General features: G+C 41.0%; 2 protein-coding genes across 5 annotated transcripts in view; both read right to left on the reverse strand.

Moving 5' to 3' along the window:
- Positions 1–16,282, reverse strand: part of LOC102214742 (glutamate receptor U1) — a 30,155-nt gene extending 13,873 nt beyond the window's left edge. The window contains exons 1-5 of one of the 2 annotated variants that reach the window (XM_005745860.1): positions 16,133–16,282; positions 15,883–15,955; positions 13,881–13,912; positions 5,716–5,895; positions 224–447 (exon numbers count right to left, since the gene is read on the reverse strand). In XM_005745860.1, the coding sequence (XP_005745917.1) occupies positions 224–447; positions 5,716–5,895; positions 13,881–13,912; positions 15,883–15,946 (500 nt within the window). In that variant the 5' untranslated portion in view covers positions 15,947–15,955; positions 16,133–16,282. Of the gene's footprint in view, positions 1–223; positions 448–5,715; positions 5,896–13,880; positions 13,913–15,882; positions 15,956–16,120 lie in introns of both variants that reach the window. The other variant, XM_005745861.2, reaches the window with a different exon arrangement.
- Positions 16,283–17,939: 1,657 nt separating this feature from the next.
- plch2a (phospholipase C, eta 2a) overlaps positions 17,940–21,558 on the reverse strand; it is a 148,015-nt gene continuing 144,396 nt past the window's right edge. Inside the window, exon 22 of one of the 3 annotated variants that reach the window (XM_005745862.1) lies at positions 17,940–20,515. In XM_005745862.1, the coding sequence (XP_005745919.1) occupies positions 20,253–20,515 (263 nt within the window). In that variant the 3' untranslated portion in view covers positions 17,940–20,252. The remainder of the gene's footprint in view (positions 20,516–21,558) is intronic. The other 2 variants (XM_013914072.1, XM_013914073.1) reach the window with 2 other exon arrangements.

Genomic DNA, 21,558 nt, shown 5'->3' on the forward strand with positions numbered 1-21,558 from the left:
CGCAGGACCCTCAAGCTCCCAGGCCTCTGGTAGAGGACCCGAGCTTGAAGGATAAACCGCCCGCAGGGGCGTGCTGGGTGTTTTTGTTATACATATATACATATACATATACATATACATATATATATATATTTATTTTATTTAATTTTATTTAATTCTATTTTTATTTATACACATATATGTATACATCCCTAGTGTTTTAGGGATGTTTTGTTGCACTGACCTGCCCACCAGGAATATGCAGAAACCTGTTAGCAGGAAGGCAATGATAATGCCAATCCACATGTCAGTGGAGAAGGGTGCCAGCAGGCTGAACGTGCTGTCCTCAGGGTCTGTTGCTTCGCGCAAAATGAAGCTGAGGCCAGTTTGAATGAAGGGGGTGGTCATGTCCACAAACCTCTCTCTGACGGCAGTGACAGTCAGCGGGGCCACAGCCAGGTCAGCCTCCTGAAGCAAGGTATAGCAACACATATGAAAAACCAGGGACACAATCAATGAAAAAAAGAAAAGAAAAGTTAAAACTCTGTACAATGTGAGTACAGATAGAAAGGAGTAACACTTTTAAATAATTTATGGTCAGCATTTGTTTGTAAGTAGCACAAAACATCATAACAAATGTTGAAATATATATAACCCTATGCTCACTGCTACACAGATAGGGTAAGAGCTTATGTTCTTACCTTACAATGTAAAGTGCTTTGAGGCAACAGTTGTTATGATTTGGCACTGTATAATCCTTGTGTTGTCTTTGGGTTGTTTTTGTCCTCTAAAGAAATCTTTTGCTATCAAAAATGTGTTTTTTGTTCATCAAATGGTCTGAAAATAACAGACGTTATTCATTACTATGCTATGCATGGAATAAGTTTTAAGTAATTTGATTTATTTATGGGGTTTTTATTGGATTTTATAACACCTGTGGTCCTCGTGGACAAAAATGACCCCAAAGTAGAAAAGTGTTGCAAAGGGCCATATTTTCACACCATACTGCTTTCAAACATCTTTGATCTTGGATCACTGATTTGTGGGGTCAAGCAATGGTCATAACAACCACAACAACAACAACAACAACAACAGGCAGCACAATGAGGAGACAGGTGCTCTATATTCAATTCAATTTTATTTATACAGCGCCAAATCACAACAACAGTCGCATCAAGGTGCTTCATATTGTAAGGTAGACCCTACAACAATACATACACAGAAAGTATGCTCACAAGCCTCCATTGCACTAGAGATTTGTGAGCATACTTTTTTTTTTTTTTACCATGTTGTGCAAAGCAATGACCGGTAGAACAAAGCACATATTGTCCTCTAGTATAATGAGGAGGGAGAATCAATGTTCAGGAAGGTCCAGGGTTAGAAGATAAAGAAAATATTGTCAATATTTAGATCACATGCTACCCTTTCTCTGAAAAAGCACATCACCCACCTGCAGAAGTGGAAGAAGGCTATGAAGTGAAGGAAAATGATGAAGAATCTGAACTATGTTCAAGTAGGTTCTGAGGCATCCAGGACATGGTAGTCTGAGGAGCTTGGAAAGAAAGTGACTGGGCTTCTTGAAGTTTCTTGAATTTTCAGAATGTGAAACTGAAATAGAAGATGTGTCAGAGGACTACACATCTTCCATTTCAATTATGATGAAGACAAAGAATCAAACAAGAAAGAGGAGTCAGCTGAGACAGAGGAATATTTGCAGAAATGTGAGGAAACATTGATCTGGTCTTCTATCCTTCCCAGTGACAGACGATGCATGACTCTCTCATGTGCCACAGAAAAAGACAATCTACCACGGTCCAAGCACATATGCCAGGTCCCATACTCCTTCAGTTGCTTTTCTGCTCGAGTACTGAAAGCATTATACACAGTGTATTCTGCTTGTACTATGCTTTTTAACGTTCACATGCCAATGGATTCAATTCAATTTTATTTATATAGCGCCAAATCCCAACAAAAGTCGCCTCAAGGCGCTTCATAGAGACGGAGAAAAACCCAATAATCATATGACCCCCTATGAGCAAGCACTTTGGCGACAGTGGGAAGGAAAAACTCCCTTTTAACAGGAAGAAACCTCTGGCAGAACCAGGCTCAGGGAGGGGTGGGGCCATCTGCTGCGACCGGTTGGGGTGAGAGAAGGAAGACAGGATAAAGACATGCTGTGGAAAAGAGACTGCGGTTAATAACAGGTATGACTCAATGCAGAGAGGTCTATTAACACATAGTGAGTGAGAAACGTGACTGGAAAGGAAAAACTCAATGCATCATGGGAATCCCCGGCAGCCTATGTCTATTGCAGCATAACTAAGGGAGGATCCAGGGTCACCTGGTCCAGCCCTAACTATATGCTTTAGCAAAAAGGAAAGTTTTAAGCCTAATCTTGAAAGTAGAGATAGTGTATGTCTCCCGAATCCAAACTGGAAGCTGATTCCACAGAAGAGGGGCCTGAAAACTGAAGGCTCTCCCTCCCATTCTACTTTTAAATACTCTAGGAACAACAAGTAGGCCTGCAGTGAGAGAGCGAAGTACTCTAATGGGGTGATATGGTACTACAAGGTCATTAAGATAAGATGGGGCCTGATTATTTAAGACCTTGTATGTGAGGAGCAGGATTTTGAATTCAATTCTGGATTTAACAGGAAGCCAATGAAGGGAAGCCAAAACAGGAGAAATATGCTCTCTCTTTCTAGTCCCTGTCCGTACTCTTGCTGCAGCATTTTGGATTAGCTGATGGCTTTTCAGCAAGTTTTTAGGACAACCTGATAATAATGAATTACAGTAGTCCAGCCTTGAAGTAATAAATGCATGAACTAGTTTTTCAGCGTCACTCTGAGACAAGATATTTCTAACTTTAGAGATGTTGCACAAATGGAAGAAAGCAGTCTTACATATTTGTTTAATATGTGCATTGAAGGACATGTCCTGGTCAAAAATGACTCCAAGGTTCCTCACAGTGTTACTGGAGGCCAAGGTAATGCCATCCAGAGTAAGAGTCTGGTTAGATACCATATTTCTAAGATTTTCAGTACAATAACCTTGGTTTTATCTGAATTAAGAAGCAGAAAGTTAGCGGCCATCCAGGTCTTTATGTCTTTAAGACATTCCTGCAGTGTAACTAATTGATGTGTGTTATCTGGCTTCATGGACAGATAGAGCTGGGTGTCATCTGCATAGCAGTGAAAATTTATGCAATGTCTTCTAATGATGGTGCCTAGGGGAAGCATGTATAGTGTAAACAGAATTGGTCCTAGCACTGAACCCTGTGGAACTCCATAATTAACCTCAGTGTGTGAAGAGGACTCTCCATTTACATGTACAAATTGGAGTCTATTAGATAGATATGATACAAACCACTGCAGTGCAGTACCTGTAATACCTACAGCAATATATGACACACTATGTGAGTTACGGCCGGCAATGATCATCAATGTTCAAAAATTTTGGTCTGTTAGAAGCATGTTCTAATTGCTCTAATAGGATATTATGGTCAACAGTATCGAATGCTGCACTAAGGTCTACCAGGCCGATTATTAGAGATAGGTAGATCATATTTAAGATTGAAGAATTAATTAATGGCAGGACTTCTTTGAGCAGTTTTGTCGGAATGGGGTTTAAAAGACACGTTGATGGTTTGGAGGAAGTAATTATTGAAGTTAACTCAGAAAGATCAATTGGAGAAAAAGAGTCTAACTTAACATCAATGGTACTAAAAGTAGCTTGGTCTCTGGATGCATCAGAGACCAAGTTGGGGTTCAGTAACTTGCCAAAGGACACCTTGGTAAGAACTCCAGATTAGAGCACACAGAGATTGAACCAACAACCATCCAATTAGCAGATGACCTGCTCTACAGCCAACTCAATGACAAAAGAGGAGGGACAACGAGAGAGGAAGAAAAATGGATCAAATGCAGCTGTAGACATATGTGGGCATTTTGATTCTTACTGCCGTGCATCTAGTAAAGTCGCTACGGCCAGTTTATGACATCCTGAGTCTGGTAGAGAAGTTTTAAAGGTGACACAAGATTAATCATAGAAGCGCAAAAAGGTTATAATTTCTTGATAAAGACACAATAGATGATCGTTGTTCATGACACAAACGTGCTCCCATTTGAGGTGTATGGAACAAGTGGATGTTTCTCCTGCTGTTGATGTAAGATCCTGGTACTGATGTGACTGTGTATGAGCAGCAAGTCCCCTTCAGAGGACTCTGTCCATTCCAACAGAACATCCCAAGTAAACCGGGGAACTATGAGATAAAAACATGGGAAGTATGTGATGCCAGGTCCAGCTGTACATGGAACATGCTAGTGTACGATGGCAAACAGTCTATCCTGCAGTCAGGACACGCGAGTTGTCCCTAACATTGCAGAAGGTTTCCAAAAGAAAACAATCACCAGTAACAACTTGTTTACTGTATATGACCCTTGGCCTGCAACTGCAGAAAAGAAAGCTGTCCATGATGGGACCAGTGCAGAGGAATAAACCTGAGCTTCCTCCTGCACTTGTGTCAAATATGGAGACGCCTTTGTCCTCATGAAAGTTTACCTTCACTCAGATCCATGCCCTGGTGTCCTACCATGCCAAAATATAGAAAAATGTCAGGTAATGAGTTGGAATAAAGATGAATAAAACCTTTAAACACAGAGATGGATGATATTTTATACTTATTGCTTTAAAAACAGTCAAAGCAAGCGGGGTCATCTTTGAGCCCAGAGGACAACAGATGTGATGATTTGCTGCCATTAAAAAACTTGAATTAGTTTAAGAACCGCTTTCTAAATTAACTTTGACATATACCCGTCATATACCAATATATACGTATACGTCATATACCAATCACAATAACTGATGATTTAATTAATTTTTTTTACCCGAAAACAAAGAAAAAATTCATTTTTATGAGGTTTTTATCAGACTTAAATTTGAATTGGAATAAAAAAAATTGTGTCAAAATATTTGAATTAAGTTTTGATTAAAAGTGGGGGAAAATCCACTTCATATTAATTAAGTATCATTCAAACCAGATGGGGACATTTTTGACCTCTGTGCTGCCATTTAAAAATTTTAAATGCTTCAAATGCTTCAAAAAAAAACTTTCTTACTGAAGTTCAACATACAGGACTCTGTAGTTAGACAAATAGTCAAAATTATCTAAACAATTAAATATTTTATTGTCTCGTTTTATTTTCGCTCAAAAACAGAGTGTACTTTATGTAAACAAGGTCTGGTGGCCCTAAAATGTATAATGTACGGTAAATTTTGTGTTGATGTATTGGTCTTAAGTAAAACTAAGGTGTAACACTGAATTGATTGACAACTTATATTTTATATTTTAAAAAACACTCAAATGAAGTGGGGACATTTATGACCCCTGAGGACCACAGGTGTATGGAAATCGGGAGGACATTATGAGGGATAAATTAAATCAATTTGACAATTTAAGAGTAATCTTGCCAATTAATGTAATTAATGTAAAATTGCAAAGAGCATTGTGGCTTGGATAATCTATAATGCATAATATTAGGAGGGCTCAGACATTGGTGGCATTAAATTTAAAGTGTACATTCATCAAAGCAAGGTCTGAGGTTGAACAGGAGGGTATCAAACTTAATTTAACAAGAGCAACGAAACACATTACACTAAAGACACATACTACAGTGTTCACATACTGTAACACACTGAGGTAGAGTTGTTTCAGTGCTCTATAACTCTATGACTCACCCCTCTGATGACTTCACCAATCATGCCATTCCAGTTGCCGCTGGAGTCCATGGCGCCATAGCGGTTGTCTTTGACCAGATGCAAGTTGTACTTGAAGCCTAGCTTCTTGGAGAGCTCTGAGATCAGATCAATGCAGTAGCCTTCTAGCTCAGAGCCCTTGCTCATGGCATATGGTTCATCCTGACAAAACACAAGGCAGCAAGCAAGGCATACTTTAAATTTGAAGGAAATCAACATGCTCTTACAACTTGAAGTTCGTGTAAAGTTCCATCTATCCATTCACTTCCGCTCATCCTTTTTCAGGGTCGCGGGGGGTGCTGGAGCCTATCCCAGCTGTCATAGGGCGAGAGGCGGGGTACACCCTGGACAGGTCGCCAGTCTGTCGCATAGTTTTAAGTTCTGAATCCTAAAATTGTAGTATGTAAATGACTGTTTAAAGGAAAAAGTGCTATGTGTAAGGCAGTCTCACTTTTTGCACCGAAATACTTGAGGAACTTTTCACTCTGAGTTTTTAACAGTCAGGTTCAAGAAGGTCAATCTGACATGTTCCACTCCTTTATGAACTGTGTGGAGTCAAGCACATCCTCAGTTTCCCTTAACTTCACCCTTAACCTTTTCTTTGACTTTAAGTATTTTATCACAATTGACGTGAGGCCTACCGGTCTTGGTGCATTTAAAGTTTTTAAATAACTAGATTTAGGAACCAGAACTAAAAAAGCATCCATCCAAACAATAGATACATCCTGTGCCTCTAAATCCTTATTAAAAATATTATGAATTACAGGAGTCAGTTGTTGAGCACAAGATTTGAGTAAACAACAGTAAATATAATCTGGTCCGTGAGACTTGTTCACACCTAATAGTGTTATGCCTTGGATTTTGTGTTTCACTTAAACTGGTTTTACAGTCCCTCAAATGTGTTGGTTTGCATATACAATTTCAGTCATACAGAGAGGGGAGAGGGGTTTTCACATAACCCACCCTTCCTTATTCTAACTTTGATAGACGTAAGTGACTCCTGAATGTTGACTGGCTGACAAGTGGGCCAGAATATGGACGGGAGATACAGCGATTACTAGAGATTACCAGGAATGGGTGAACCGTGAAAAAAAACAAACAAAAAAAAAAAAAGTATAGACAGTGGCTGTTGTGGACACTGTTCATTATTTTTAATACTTGTTATCTTTTGAGCTATTTGTAGGTCATACATTTGCTCCTTTTTTCTTATGGCAGGCTGATGGACCAACAACAGTATAAACAAGAGGGGTCCGACATACTTTGTAAACTGCTTCCTGACAACAGAGCTCTGTGCAGGCAGATGGCCTGTACCAATTCTATTTTATCCAAGGCTGTATGACTAAAAGTGGTCATTAGAGCATGCTGTAGGTATGGTTTGAATGACCTCTTCACACACTAAGGGTAATTATGGAGTTCCACAGGGTTGTGTGCTAGGACCAAATCTGATTACATTATACTGTACCTTCTTCCTTTAGGCAGTATCATCAGAAGGTATAGCATATATTTTCAGATTCCTTCAATGTACATAATAAACAAAGATGTAGGACTGCTTTCTTCCATTTGTGCAATATCTCTAAAATTAGCAATATCCTGTCTCAGAGTGACGCTGAAAAACTAGTTCATGCATTTATTACTTCTAGGCTGGACTACTGTAATTCATTATTATCAGGATGTCCTAAAACTCCATTTCCAGCGACAGAAACGGCAAACAGTGGGGAATAATGGGTGTGATCAACAGCAGGCCACAGGTGAACCTCTGTCGGCATTTGTGAGTACTGTTTTCCACTGTTGTTCGTCAGGTGCAGCCCTGTTGGGGGGGAGGGTTGCCATGGAGATTAGCCAGGCCAGCTTCACGGATGACACATCAGGGAGGTGCCACGAGGAAAACCATGGTAGCGGCAAGCCAGGGACTCAGTTGTGTGCTGTTGTGGGCCAAAACTGGGTTGTGGTGCGATGAGCTCGATGAAGAGAAAGAGTAACGAGAAGAGATTCCTTGTTCCCTGGGACTAGGCTGGCGCAGTTTCAGCACCAGAAGAGGAATTGTTTCCCTCTTAGCTATAAGGAACATTCTTCTTGGAGATTTTTTAAGACAATTTTATTGAGTGTTTGCTTTAGAATTTAGTGTAATAAGAACATTTTATTGCATAAGTTTTTAGAATGTTGTTTGTTTTATTCCTGCTTTCTTCCACTGGGAATAAACCTCTTCTGATTAGACCTGTTTAGTCTCTGTGCCTTGGGTTTCTGATGAATTTTCTCCCCCTTGTATTTAAAGAACCCGAGTGTCTACACAAGTACACACTCACACCCTATCACATATATATACGAAGCCCCAAGTGCGATGGAAGAAGGATCATTGAGTGCAAGAGGAACTGACCTGAAAGATAGGATCACAGCGAAGCTTGAAACCTGGAACCTCCATAGCTGGTTACCAAGACTACGTGAAGTACCCTCAGAAGATCTACTGGATGATGTGAATGCAGCACTACATACCATACCTACAACCACCATTACCGAGACTAACCAGCTGATCTACACTTTGGCAGCAGTGATCAGTGAGATGCTTGGCTACAAGTGGAACAGCCACAAGTTCTGATTACCCTCCATGGAGAAGGAGACCAGAGGCTAAGATCAAGGTAGCATGGAGGGAGGTTAGCCAACTATCAGACCTGCAGAAAGGTGCAATGAAGAAGGTGCCTAAGAAGTACAGAAAGCTGTCCATACCTGAGGCCTTGGAAACTGACAAGCAATGACTCAGAGCTTTGGCCAGCCGCTTGAAGAGGTACACCAGGGAGATTGAAGGCAGGAGAATAAAGCAACTGTTCTCCATACAACCATCCAAGCGTCTGGGAGCACAAATGAACCAGCTGCTAGTCGATGGGAGACACCCGGAATGGCTAACACAAAGCCGGAAAGTTCTGATCCCCAAGGACCCCCAGAAGGGACCAATAACCTGCTGGAAGCTCCCGTCAGGCATCTGGTGGCTAAGATGAACAGGCACATGGCTCAATACATGAGCGGGGAACAGAAAGGAATTGGCAAGAATACCAGAGGAGCAAAACACCAGCTACTGGTAGACCGAGCAGTCAGCCGAGACTGCAAGACCAGACTGACCAACCTGGTCTGTACCTGGATTGATTACAAGAAGGCATATGATTTGATGCCCCACACCTGGATCGTGGAATGCCCAGACAAGATCAACAGGACCCTAAGAGCCTTTATCAGGAACTAAATATGGATGTGGCAAACCACTCTAGAGGCCAACTTCAAGACCATAGCACAAGTCACCATCAAGTGCGGGATCTACCAAGGAGATGCCCTGTCCCCACTGCTGTTCTGCATAGGCCTTAACCCCCTCAGTCAGATCATTGACAAGACTGGCTACGGATACTGGCTACGGATACTGACTATGGAACGAAGCAATTGTCAGCCACCTCCTGTACATGGATGACATCAAGCTGTATGCCAAGAGTGAACGAGACATTGATCCATGTCACCAGGATATACAGCAATGACATAGGAATGCTGTTTAGACTGGAGAAATGTAGCTGGATGATATCAAAGAGAGGGAAGGTAGTCAGAACTGAGGTGATCGAACTACCAGAAGGTAACATTGTAGACATAGAAGACAGCTACAAGTACCTGGGGATTACACAGGCTAATGGGAACCATGATGAGGTTGGGCAAGTCATGAGGAGCCTGCTGAACAGTAAGAACAAGATCCGGGCTATCAACACCTGCACCTTGCCCTTGATCAGGTACCCTGCTGGGATAATAACCTGGCCAAAGGAGGAGATAGACGCCACTGACATAAAGTCCAGGAAGCTCCTTACCATGCATGGAGAGTTTCACTCCAAGTCCAGCACCCTGAGGCTGTACGCCAAGCGGAATGAAGGATGCCGGGGACTGGTGAGTGTCAGCACCACAGTCCAGGATGAGACAATGAACATCCATGAATACATCTGGATGCGACCGCATGCTCAGTGAATACCTCAGACAGCAGAAACCCAAGATAGAGGAGGAAGACGAGGAACCATGGCGGAAGGACAGGCCCCTGCACGGTACGTACCACCGGAAGATAGCGGAGGTGGCTGATATCCAGAAATCCTACCAGTGGCTGGACAAAGCTGGACTGAAGACAACAAAGAGGCACTAATCATGGCAGCACAGGAACAAGCTTTGAGCACAAGATCCATAGAGGTTGGGGTCTATCACACTAGGCAAGACTCAAGGTGAAGGCTATGTAAAAATGTCCCCGAGACAATCCAGCACATAACAACAGGGTGCAAGATGCTAGCAGGCAGGCATAGGATACAGGAACATCTGTGCCGATTATGGCCTGTTTGTGGTAGACAAACACAAACAGAAGGTAGACAAACAGAAGAAGACAGCTGTAGTGATAGATGTAGCGGTTCCCAATGACATCAGGAAGAAGGAACATGAGAAAGGGCTCAGAGAAGAGTTGGAGAAGATGTGAAGGGTGAAGGTAACAGTGGTAGATGCTAGGTGCAATGACTCCCAAGCTAGGCGAGTGGCTTCAACAGATCTCAGGAACAACATCTGAGATCTCTGGCATTACCAGGTAATCAGGCATTACCTACTAACAGTACCACTCATTCGACTGCTTTCCCTGTTCAACTCAGCTTGTCTGGAAATACTCATTACATTCCCATTACATCATAGCGCACTCGGTGCTTGCTTGGAAGTTTAGGGGGGTTTTTTCGCTGTTTTTTACGCACAACGGACACTAATGTTTTTGTCACTTTTTATGGAATCAAACTTAAAGTAAGGTCAGTACTTCCATGCTTTAAACGCTGCACGCTCATACTCTCTCCCGCACTTGATATATTATCCACTGTTGATCTGCAGACAGCTGTTGTCAAGAACGTCGCACTTGCTTACGTCACTGTCATGAGACATTCTCGCAAAAAAATCACGGATTTAGTAACGCAGCGTTCCTACGGGAAAGTAACGGTAATCTAATTACCGTTTTTGCAATAGTAATCCCTTACTTTACTCGTTACTTGAAAAAAAGTAATCGGATTACAGTAACGCGTTACAAGTAACGCGTTACTGCCCATCTCTGATCTGGACTTAACAGTACTATCAAATTTCCGCCCAATCTCTAAATTGTCCTTTTTGTCAAAAGTTCTGGAGAAAATTGTCCCTCCGCAGCTCCAGACCTTTTTAGACCAACACGACATTGGTGAACCACCACCGTTTTGACACAGTAGATCACAGGATTCTTATCTCTTGACTGGAACAATGTGCTGGAATTACAGGGCTTGCTTTGGAATGGTTTAAATCCTACTTATCTAATCGTATTTTCTCTGTTAGATTCAGAGACACATAGCCTCCAAAGATGACCCTTTTTTGCGGGGTCCCCCAGGGCTCTATCCTTGGTCCAGGCCTTTTTTCAATTTATATGCTCCCGTTGGGATCTATTTTTAAAATATATGGAATTTTGTTTCACTGTTATGCAGATGATTCTAAGATTTACCTTCCACTAAAATGAAAATCTGAGAATCCTCTGAAGGGACCATTTGATTGTCTAGAACAGGGGTGTCAAACTCCAGGCCTCGAGGGCCAGTGTCCTGCAGGTTTTAGATATTACCCTGGGTCAACACACCAGAATCAAATGATTAGTTCATTACCAGGCCTCAGGAGAACTTCAAAACATGTTGAGGAGGTAATTTAGCAATTTAAATCAGCTGTGTTGGATCAAGGACACATCTAAAACCTGCAGGACACCGGCCCTTGAGGCCTGGAGTTCGACACCTGTGGTCTAGAAGATGTCAAGGCATGGATGGCTCTAAATTTTCTAAATCTAAATGAACAGAAAACTGAGGTCATTGTCTTTGGTCCTTCTGACCATTACAACCTTGGCCCCTTAGAAAATTATAAAAAAAAAAACCTTTTGCAAGAAATTTACGAGTGATTTTTGGCAGCACTTGACAGATAAATAATGTAGTCAAAACCAGTTTCTTTCATCTTCGCCTAATTACAAAAGTTAAGCCCTTTCTCCGTTTCACAGATTTTGAGAAGGCGATCCATGCCTATATCTCATCTCGCCTCGACTTCTGTAATAGGCTCTACTCTGGCGTCACCTCTTCATCAATTGGCCAACTGCAGCTAGTTCAAAATGCTGCAGCACGGTTTCTAACTAGCACACGCAAGCGAGATCATACATCTCCCATGCTTGCATCACTACACTGGCTGCCAGTCAGCTTTCCAATTGACTTTAAGATCTTAACGCTTGTTTTTAAGTCATTGCATGGACTAGCCCCTACATATCTTGCTGCTCTCCTAACCTGGTATTCTCCCCCAAGATCCTTGAGGTCTGCAGACCAAATGCTTTTGGTTGTCCCTAGGTCCAGATTAAAACACAGAGGAAACCGGGCATTTGCTGTGACTGCCCCCAAACCTTGGAATATATTGCTCAAAGACCCGTTTTTATTCTCTGGCTTTTAATTCATCATGAGTTTGTTACTATTATTCTTTTTTATGATTTTATTCTATTTTTTATGATTTTATTCTCTTTTTTATGATTTTATTCTCTTCTAAAACACTATTCTGTTTTTTGTTATGTTTATTGCCTTGTCCATTTTATTGTACAGTACTTTGGTCAACACCTGTTGTTTTAGAAGTGCTATATAAATAAATTTGAACTTGAACTCTGTCCAGAAGAGCACAGCGCTAGGAATGGCTAAGATACTGCGCAGGACCCCCAAGCTCCCAGGCCTCTGGTAGAGGAGCTTGAAGGATAGATGGCAGGGGCGAGCGGGGAATTATATCCTCCATCTATTATATCACTCTCTTGTTGGGACCGTTGTCCCTCTTCCTGCACTTCTTGTTGGTGCTATTAACAGCAGCCTCCTGTGGCTGTGAGAGCTTGTAAAAGTTGTTGTTGGCAATACTGCTGATGGTGCAGCAGCAGCCCCAACAGCTAACATGTCGGTTAATTTGACACATTTTGCTGCATTTATTTTTAGTTTATTTTTATCTGTCTTAGCAGCTCCACAGCTTTTCTCCACTTCTTTCTCACTAAACTCTGTTCTACATGTTGTGTGAAGTACAGCAAAGGCAAGTGGAGCGCCTGGTTGTGTAGAGAGATTTGATTGGGCAATACAGTATCAGTAGTGAAAATTAATGAATGGGCTTATGTCAGTGCATGCAGCACTGGTGCACGGCCATCGGCCCAAAAGTGCATCAGCCCACTGGGCAAATGCCAGGTATGCCAGATTACCAGTCCAGCCCTGGCTAAAGAACATCCCAGAAACAACATCCAAGATCTCTGTCCAGAAAAGCGCAGTCCCAGGAACAGCAAAGCTACTGCGCAGGACCCTTGTTTGATGGATAAAGACTGCCTGCAAGGAATTGTTGAATTTTTTATTTTGTTTTAATTTTTTGAAAGGTGGCAGACACTGTGCTATGTTGTTTTTTGTTTGTTTGTGTTTGCTTAATAAAAAAAAATCTGTTTACTCATATTTTAATCAGATAGACTGTACAATACCTTATGTTAAGAGTGTGTGTATATAATATATATATATATATATATTAAAAAAAAAATATATATATATATAAAATATATATATATAAGCTAACTTTGAAAATGTAAAGATAGACTTTAAAGCTTCCTTCGATATGAAAATGGTGAAGATGCCATATGGACTGTGTTTATTTGGTTTATTTTATACTTGACAGTGAAGTGTAAAGTGGGTCAGTAAGAATTATGGCGACTAGGACAGAAAACCCAACTTTGCCGATATAAAGGACAAGTGTTTATGTCTGTTTTTGAAACCAGAACACAATGTTTTAAACTATTAAAGAGACACTGTGCAACTGGTGATAATTAGCTTGCTTGTTCAAGTTCAACAAGGGTAAGATCAATTCCCAGTCTTCCAAAATAATGTATTACATGATTTAACTCATTCACTGCCAGCCATTGGCAGTGAATGAGTTAAACCCATTGACTCATTCACTGCAATTGACGGCTATAGACGTCAATGGCAGTGAATGAGTTAAGAGCTATTCTGAACATACAATGAAGTTGTATATAAGAGGCATAAATTCTTATATTGTTGACTTGACTTTGTATCACAGCTGGACTTTGGCATTCTAGTCAGGAACAAGAGACAAAGAAAGAATACCTTTATGGTTGTGATGAATAACTCCTTGGCATCTAGAACAGAAAAAAGAAAAAGAAAAACAGAATTGAACTTTTGGGAAAAAATTAATTAAGCATCAGATCAAAATAATAGGATTCAGTCTGATTTGTGGTTTGGTTTCAAGTCTAAAGGCTTATGGAAAGTATGGCTTCAAAAAGCCTAATGAAGCATATTGTTCTGCTGAGTTCCCTTCATGTGTTTTTTCTCTGAACCATAGCAAATAAATCAGCCAAACAGCCAGTGAAGGACAATGACAGTCTTGTTTTCGGTTGTTTTTTAGTAGAGCTGAGAAATTGGCTCCATGGTGAGGGGAGGTTGCGAGATACAATAGGTGGGGGGGACAAGGCTCATTTGATGGGATCAAAGTGAGGTCTTAAAGGATGTGTTTTCCTGTTCTAATCTAACCATCCCCTCCCACCACCACTGACCAACTCCTTTTCACCATGTAATCAGGGGATAAAACCCCCCAGCCAATCCCATCATTACTCATGACACTCACAGTTGTTTTCTTCTTGCTCTAACTGTGAGCAGTGGCATGCCAGGACTTAACATGCCCTGCCAAGGTCTGTCAGAGAAGAGAAAATGATGGGAGGGTAGGGGTCGGGGATGTGGGGCATGCAGAGGTGCTAGGGGTGCAAGTTTTTCATAATTGCGTACCACAACAAAAGCAGCTCTGGTTGGGTAATATAAAGCTGATGACACGATGCCAGTCTCCTCTAGTGATGATGGCAGGACCTACAATCTGCGGAGATGCTTGTCACTTCACTGCCTGCCTGCTGAGTCCTCCTCTCACACAGTTAATTGATTCATCACAGTGCTTTCTGGAGCACAGTAGGGCAGTAGCCCCTCCACTGGTGAGAAATAGGAGTCTTTCAGTGTGGACTGGACCCCTGTGTGAAGTTTGATAGGCCTCCAGCAGTCTAAATCTTGCCACAGAATTTTAGTTATAGCATACATTAAAGTTGTAATTTAATGCTAGTTATAGTAAAATGCTAAGAGTCCAATCAGAAAATGTTTTACTTGAAGGCGTGGAGGTGTTTTCAATGCTTGTTTAAAATAAAACCTAATGGAGAAATGGATAATGGGGAACATCATGGTTAACAAAGTATCAAAAGTTGGCCCAGATCTTGATTTTTTTTTTTGAAATTGTAAATGTTTATACCCAGTATTCATTTGTGGGGTGGGGCTGCAATAATTAAGGGACAGTTGGATGGATTTAAAACTTTTATTCAATTCAGTTTTATTTATATAGTTGTCTCCAGGTACATTAAACGAATGAAAAACAATTGGAGACCTAAGACACAAACTCGTGCCGATTAATCAGCCCATCAGTACCTCACCATTATTTCAAGCTTGGCACAACAAAGACAATGTACTGACACTGATTATTAGCTCTGGAAGAAACTTCTTTTCACGCGACTCTAAGGGAAATATCTGTAAGTAATAGACCTCATCTTGTGTACCAGCTACTTTTTACAAAGCTGGGAAGAAAAATGTATAAATCTGACAAGAATGTGGTCAAGCACTTGAAAAAACCCCATGCACATGAAAATAACTTTGTAAGATTAGCAAACACAACTTGAGGAAGAGAGCAGAGATTGAGCAATAACAAGTGCCCATGTATAATTCCCTGACAGCTGAAGTGTTGTTTGTTCTTACTTAGAACATTTTGCCTCATCAGAAAACATCCCTACACATCAAACAAGGGTTTGTAAAAGATCACATTAGTCAGTTACTAGACCTTTAACCAGGAGACCTGGGTTTGTGTCCCATGTTAAACTGTCATTTTCAGACTTTGCTTTATTTTTGAGACTTTGTTTGGTGTGGTTCAGGTAACAAAACTTCTTTGTAAGAGTGAGGAAGAGATCATGGTTTCATGATCATAGGTAACATTATTAAAAACCTGCTTAGAAATCTAATGCAACTCATGAACTAATGGCAATTTCCTTGATTGCACATCTCTCAGATGTAGCATTATTCTTACCTGCAGTAAAGAACCATGCAGTCAGGACTGCCACACAAACGAATAAAGCCATGCAGAGTTTCATGTTTCCGTCCTGTAAATGACACAGCCTACTTTAAACTTCTGTGAAAACATGACCATGTTTATGACGAGCGATGTCTTTGATTTAACATTGAAATTATCTGCAGACACAACACTTTTAAACAGGTTTTTTTGCAGTTGTTTTTACTTGGCACATGAAGGAAAAAAAAAACCTTACCTCTTTCCTTACCTCTGCTCTGTCAGGTACAGTATGCAGAAACAGATTGTGGACACAGGGCGAGTCCAAGAAAATGAGTAAGAAATTAAAAATATCTTGTGAGCAGGCCACTGAAAAGACTTAGTGCGGCTGAAAGTAGTGGAGGGTTTATATGGGAAACAGAGAGGGAGGAGATAAGGGCTCACAGGGAGATAAACCCACAACTGCTGGGCCAAAAAAACTACAAAGTCTTGAGAGGTATCCAATTTCCTAGAGCTGGGTGTGTTTTTCTGAGGCAGAATCACTTTATGTCTTAGATTTTCAGACTTTTAAACAGTTACCATGTGTTTTTGCACGGTTACACAACAGGATCTTTAACAACAAAGGAGGGCGGGGTATGGGTCAAGGGTTTTGGGAGCTTAACAGTGTGGTGGTGCAGTAAGCTTTACATATGGATGGACTGGAATGTCCCAGTGGCTCAGAGGAAGGGGGATTTTGTTTTGGAGCACATCAAATTTTCTCTCACTCCTGACCAACCATGAGGGATTCGTCATCATAAATTCAATCTCTCCTGCAAAACAGCAACAGAGGTGACTGTGAAGCTATGTCCTTTGTTTAATTTGCTAGGACAAATGTTTTATTAATCTTCAGCAGTTTGTTAAAACTATCCAAACACCCACTCCCTACCACGTTTCTTTGTCTCAAAAATTTCTACGTATAAGCTGCAAACCAAACTGATTTATTTGTACAAAACAGGCAGTGATTTCATCTTGAAAGGAAAGACTTCATTCATTCTGTGAGACAAAAAACATTCTCTCAGGCCTTAAGGGCTAGACAGGGCCTGGAGGTTTCAGTTGAGAGGCCAAAACTTGCCAAATTGTCGAGATAAATACAGCTTTAAGAGGGACTCAGTAGATCTCTTGGAATCCTAATGAAGCTGTCTTTTGTATTTGTGTGCTGGCTGGAGCAGAGTCTGCAGCGCTAAAATGAGCATGTCGAGCTACACAAAGTCTTACAGAGCTGAGAAAGAGGCCTAGCAGTGTCTGACAGCTCGCCAGAGGTGGCTGTCAGCTTTGGAAATCACAGTCCTGACAATGGACAAACCTTTGACTGACATGCCAGTGTCCTGAGAAACCATGAAAACAGTGCATGGATTCTCAGCTCTGGAAAATGGTAAGCAGAGTTGGTGTTTTGTAGGGTCTTAACTCTAATATTGTAGGGTCTTAACCTTACTACAGAAAGCACGACCTTTTCCTAACTCACTGGCTAGGAACTTGTGACGAAAAAAGTTGTTTGAGTGTGAAAATGCTAGTCTCAAGGAAAAAGGCACAAATCCAAATTTAGGAAGTGTTCCAAACAGAAACTTTATGATTGTGTGCAAATGTATATTTTAGCTACAAATAAAATAACCCGAGTTAAACAACAACTCGATTCCAAAACCAGTCCAAAAGCACAGTATTGTCTCTTTTTAATATCTGATCTCTTAACAAGTTTGTCTCTCTTGTGAAGCTTCAAGGAACATTTTGTCTTCCTGCAGGGGGTCTAGTTCTTTTTTTCCCCTCCAAAGGTTGAAAGGGGTGATGGCTGGTAAACACAGACCCAAGCAGAGTCCATAATTAGAGAAGCCAGCACACTGCCAAAACCAAGGCCAAGGGCTTTTACATGTCACCTTGTGCAAGGCTGAATTAACCCAGCTAATGACTTTGTCAAAAAACTAAGACGGCTGCAGACAAGATTAAGTACAAATTAAATAAATGAGCTGTGAAATGTTCAGTATTATTAACTTAAGATTTATTCAGATCATTAATTCACAATGTCTAAATCAAACAAACAATACAGGATGCTGATGAATAAACGTGCTTTGAAATGCATAATTTTCATCTTATTTTAGTATCACAAACTACTGGAAACGCAGGGTTTCAAACATGATGCCATTTTGATCATCATTAGATGATAAAAACAGTGTTTAGAATATTAATTTTCATATAAAATATATTTGCAAAAAAAAGCACAAGATTCGGATAAAGGTTACAGTACATAAAAGACATGCAGTCAGCATAAAAGGGCTAAAACTTGGTAGTACAGCACTGCTTCAAAACACAGCATCTAAATGCTGCAGCATGCCACAGATGAGAATGTTAGCAAAACCTGGTCAAATTACACTGTAACTACTACACAAAGAGAAATGAAGAACTTTAAGAATCGTTCCTTTCTTCAGCAAAAACATGAGATGAACCTTGGCTTTTAGCATTGAACTACACATCTTCCACAATGATACCATGCCATCAGTTTAAAAAATATTGCTAGTGGATTAACGGTCTTATAAAAATGCATATAGTATCTAACTTTTACCACAGCCAAAGTAAGTTATTCCACTTCAAGTAAATAAAAACAACACGTCTTTGAAAAACATGTAAACGTGTATTGCTACTGTATTTGTAAAAAAAAAGAAAAAAAAGAAAAAAAAAAGAAACAACGAATAAAACCCTTGAACATGAGAGCAAATGATAGCCAACGAAACCAACATAAAAAAAAAAATTCCTGGTATTTGTCACTAAACACATTCTGGAGAATATCTAACATTTTGTGCAAACAGATTTCAGTATTTGTTGAACATTTTCAAGACGTTTCCTGATTGCACAAAAAATGTACATCATTGGTTCAAAATATACAACATTTAAATGTCAAACAGATTGTTCATGGATTACTAATAAGTGGTAAAACACCTTTCTTTAGACCAGTATTTTGCAAGATTTGCAGCTTTTTCTACAAGAAAGAAAAGATTAATAATATAAATAAAATAAAAAAGTTTTCTGCTGGAGCAAATTTATTCCATACTAGTTTCAGGCTTTCTCTCTTACAATCAGTTTAAAGTCAGCCAGTTCTTAGAGAATGAGCAAAAAAGAAACTGTAATGTTTTCAGGGTCGGTGGAGGTTTGGGATTGTATAGGGGAGGCATGTGCAGGGCATCTGCAAGGACTCTGGGACATGAAACAAGCACCTTCGGGGATCCCAAGCAATGGGGCTACTACCAGTGCTAAGAGTAAGCCTAAAGCTTGCACCTCTGTACTGGAACACTTTGAAGCTTCAGTCTTTCCTGGGCCTCCCTGGCCCGGTTTGTAATGTACCACACTCTGCTTTGGCTCCTGGAGGCAGTCCCTCGAACCAGGGTCTTATCACCTTGCTCTTCTGGGAATTCTTTAGACCCGTGAAGCGAAATCTCCAGCAGTCAGGGGCTCCACATCAGTCAGCTTCCGTAAGTGTTCTGTAAAGTGACTGGCTGAGTTCTGTGGGCTGCCATTTGGGAATTGGTCTTTGGTTTGCCTAACAGTGAAACTGCAGATGATGCTGTGGTACTTACTATCAAAGTTGCACCATATGTCATCAGAGGTCAGATCTCCAAGGCTATTTGGACAAAGAAGCTGTAGCTGTTGTGGATATAGCTGGAGGGGATGAAGATTGCTTCAGTTCCTCTATGAAGATCTGGCTCCAGGTGTGGCTCCTTTGACTCACTCTGCTGGCTCACTCTACCAGTGGTTCTGCAGAAGACAGAGATTAAGCTGATCTTTGGGGCACTCATTTTGCTAAAGATTGAGGTTTGACTTGCTCTTGCATCGTCGCAGACAAACGCTGGATGACAGCAGCTGGCCCAGGAAGCGTCACAGGTATTGCTGGCTGTAGATAGACTGTTGAGACTCTTTCTGGCCAGGTTAGAGAGATTTCAATGGCAGTGTCACTTGAACAGATACTAGAGGAGGATGATATGCTGCCGTGGTGGTTGCCTGCCTCCAGTTTCCTCCAAAAACAATCATTCACGGTAGCATCTGCACAGATCTCTGGTACTGCTGACTGAGCCAACCTAGCAGAGGTTACATCTCCTCGAGCATGGCCCTCACTTTTTGTTCTTCTTATTGGAATGTGAGATGGCACTTGGCTAAAAGAAGCTCTCCTAATCTGAGCTGGAGGGACTGCAGGAGTTCTAGCCGACACGGTTGCATGAGGAGGTAGCTCTGCTTGGTCATCAGACTTTAACTCTTGAATCACTTTTTGTTTCTGCTGTAGTGTCCTGGTTTGGTTTGATTTGTGCTCCATGTAAAAATAAGTGTTTTTGTTGGTTTTGGGGTCTTTACTGTATCCTGATAGTAACATTTTCTCAACAGGGTTTGCCAGGAAGAGGGATGTGGTTTTGGAAACTGTAGAAGGTTTCATAGCATCTCCATTCACCACAATAGGACTGTGTACCATCCCATTTGAAGGAATGGTGTGCTGTGTTGAATGTACTGATGTAAATGAGGAGCGATGTGAATATTCTTCCTGAGTGGAGGCAGGATGAACAGAACGAATGCTCTCGGTGTCTTCTGGGGTTTAGTGCAAGAAATGGAAGAGGGGCATCTGGTCTGTGTACTGTAGAACAATCTGTCGAAAAAAAGAAGGAACTCTATAAGCTTGATCACAATACTGACCTAGTGGCGATAAAACCTAATCAATTTGAAAACTGGAGATCTTTTGATCTGATGTATTTGGTATCAGCTTGGATATTGACATGCTAATGATTTGTATATTGCATAATTTAATATTGGCTAAAATAAATGCTTTTGAAATCATACATAAGTCAGTACCATGAAGCTGATGAAATAATCTGGCATGCTACTCATTTCTGCTCAGAAATGAGTAGCATGCCCTAAAGCACTAAAGTTGTCAAACAACAATAACCAGGCAGTTGTATCTTAGCTGTGTGGCACAATGGCTTATTCTCAATGTTGCCAGTAAAATGACAGAAAGCTAAAGTTACAATCTCAGTATTAGCTAACACTAGCAAGAATAATGGCGTCCCAGTGTAAGACCTGAATTTTTGCACTGTTCTTTTTCCTGCTCCCTTTACGGTTCACCACAGTGGCTCCATCTCATTATGTCACTAGCATCATCTTCTGTCAAACAAACTCTCTGCATGACATTTGCCACTACACCCATGAACCTTGTCTGAGGTCTTCTTCTTTTCCTCCCCCCTGGCAGCCTGATATACAACATAATTTGGCCAAAGTATCTGCTATCCTTCTGCTGCACATGTCCAAACCATCTCAACCTGTCCTCTCCAACTTGGTCAACCTAAGCTATCCCTTTGATGTACTCATTCTTATTCCTGATCATTCTGCTTCCTCTAGCTCTGCCTCCTGTCTTGTTGTTAGTGCTATTGCTGTGGTGGCAGGATTGGTGTATGGCTTAACTGCAGGGGAGGGGCAGTGAGGTGGGTTCAGGGGCATTGCCAGGGAAGGCTGGGAGACGCTTCTGTCAGTAGTTGCCAAACCATGTCTCTCATATTTATACAATAGTAGGGACGATGTGTGGGACTACTATGCAGTAGAAGAAATGGAACTGGCAGAAGAGGAGAGTGACCACAGCTGGCGGGCAGTGATGTAAAGCAAACATCAGTACAAAATAAATTGTGTGAAAATAAAAGA

This window comes from Pundamilia nyererei, unplaced genomic scaffold (assembly GCF_000239375.1).
Source record: "Pundamilia nyererei isolate P.nyererei 1_Seehausen unplaced genomic scaffold, PunNye1.0 scaffold00169, whole genome shotgun sequence".
Classification (NCBI taxonomy): domain Eukaryota; kingdom Metazoa; phylum Chordata; class Actinopteri; order Cichliformes; family Cichlidae; genus Pundamilia; species Pundamilia nyererei.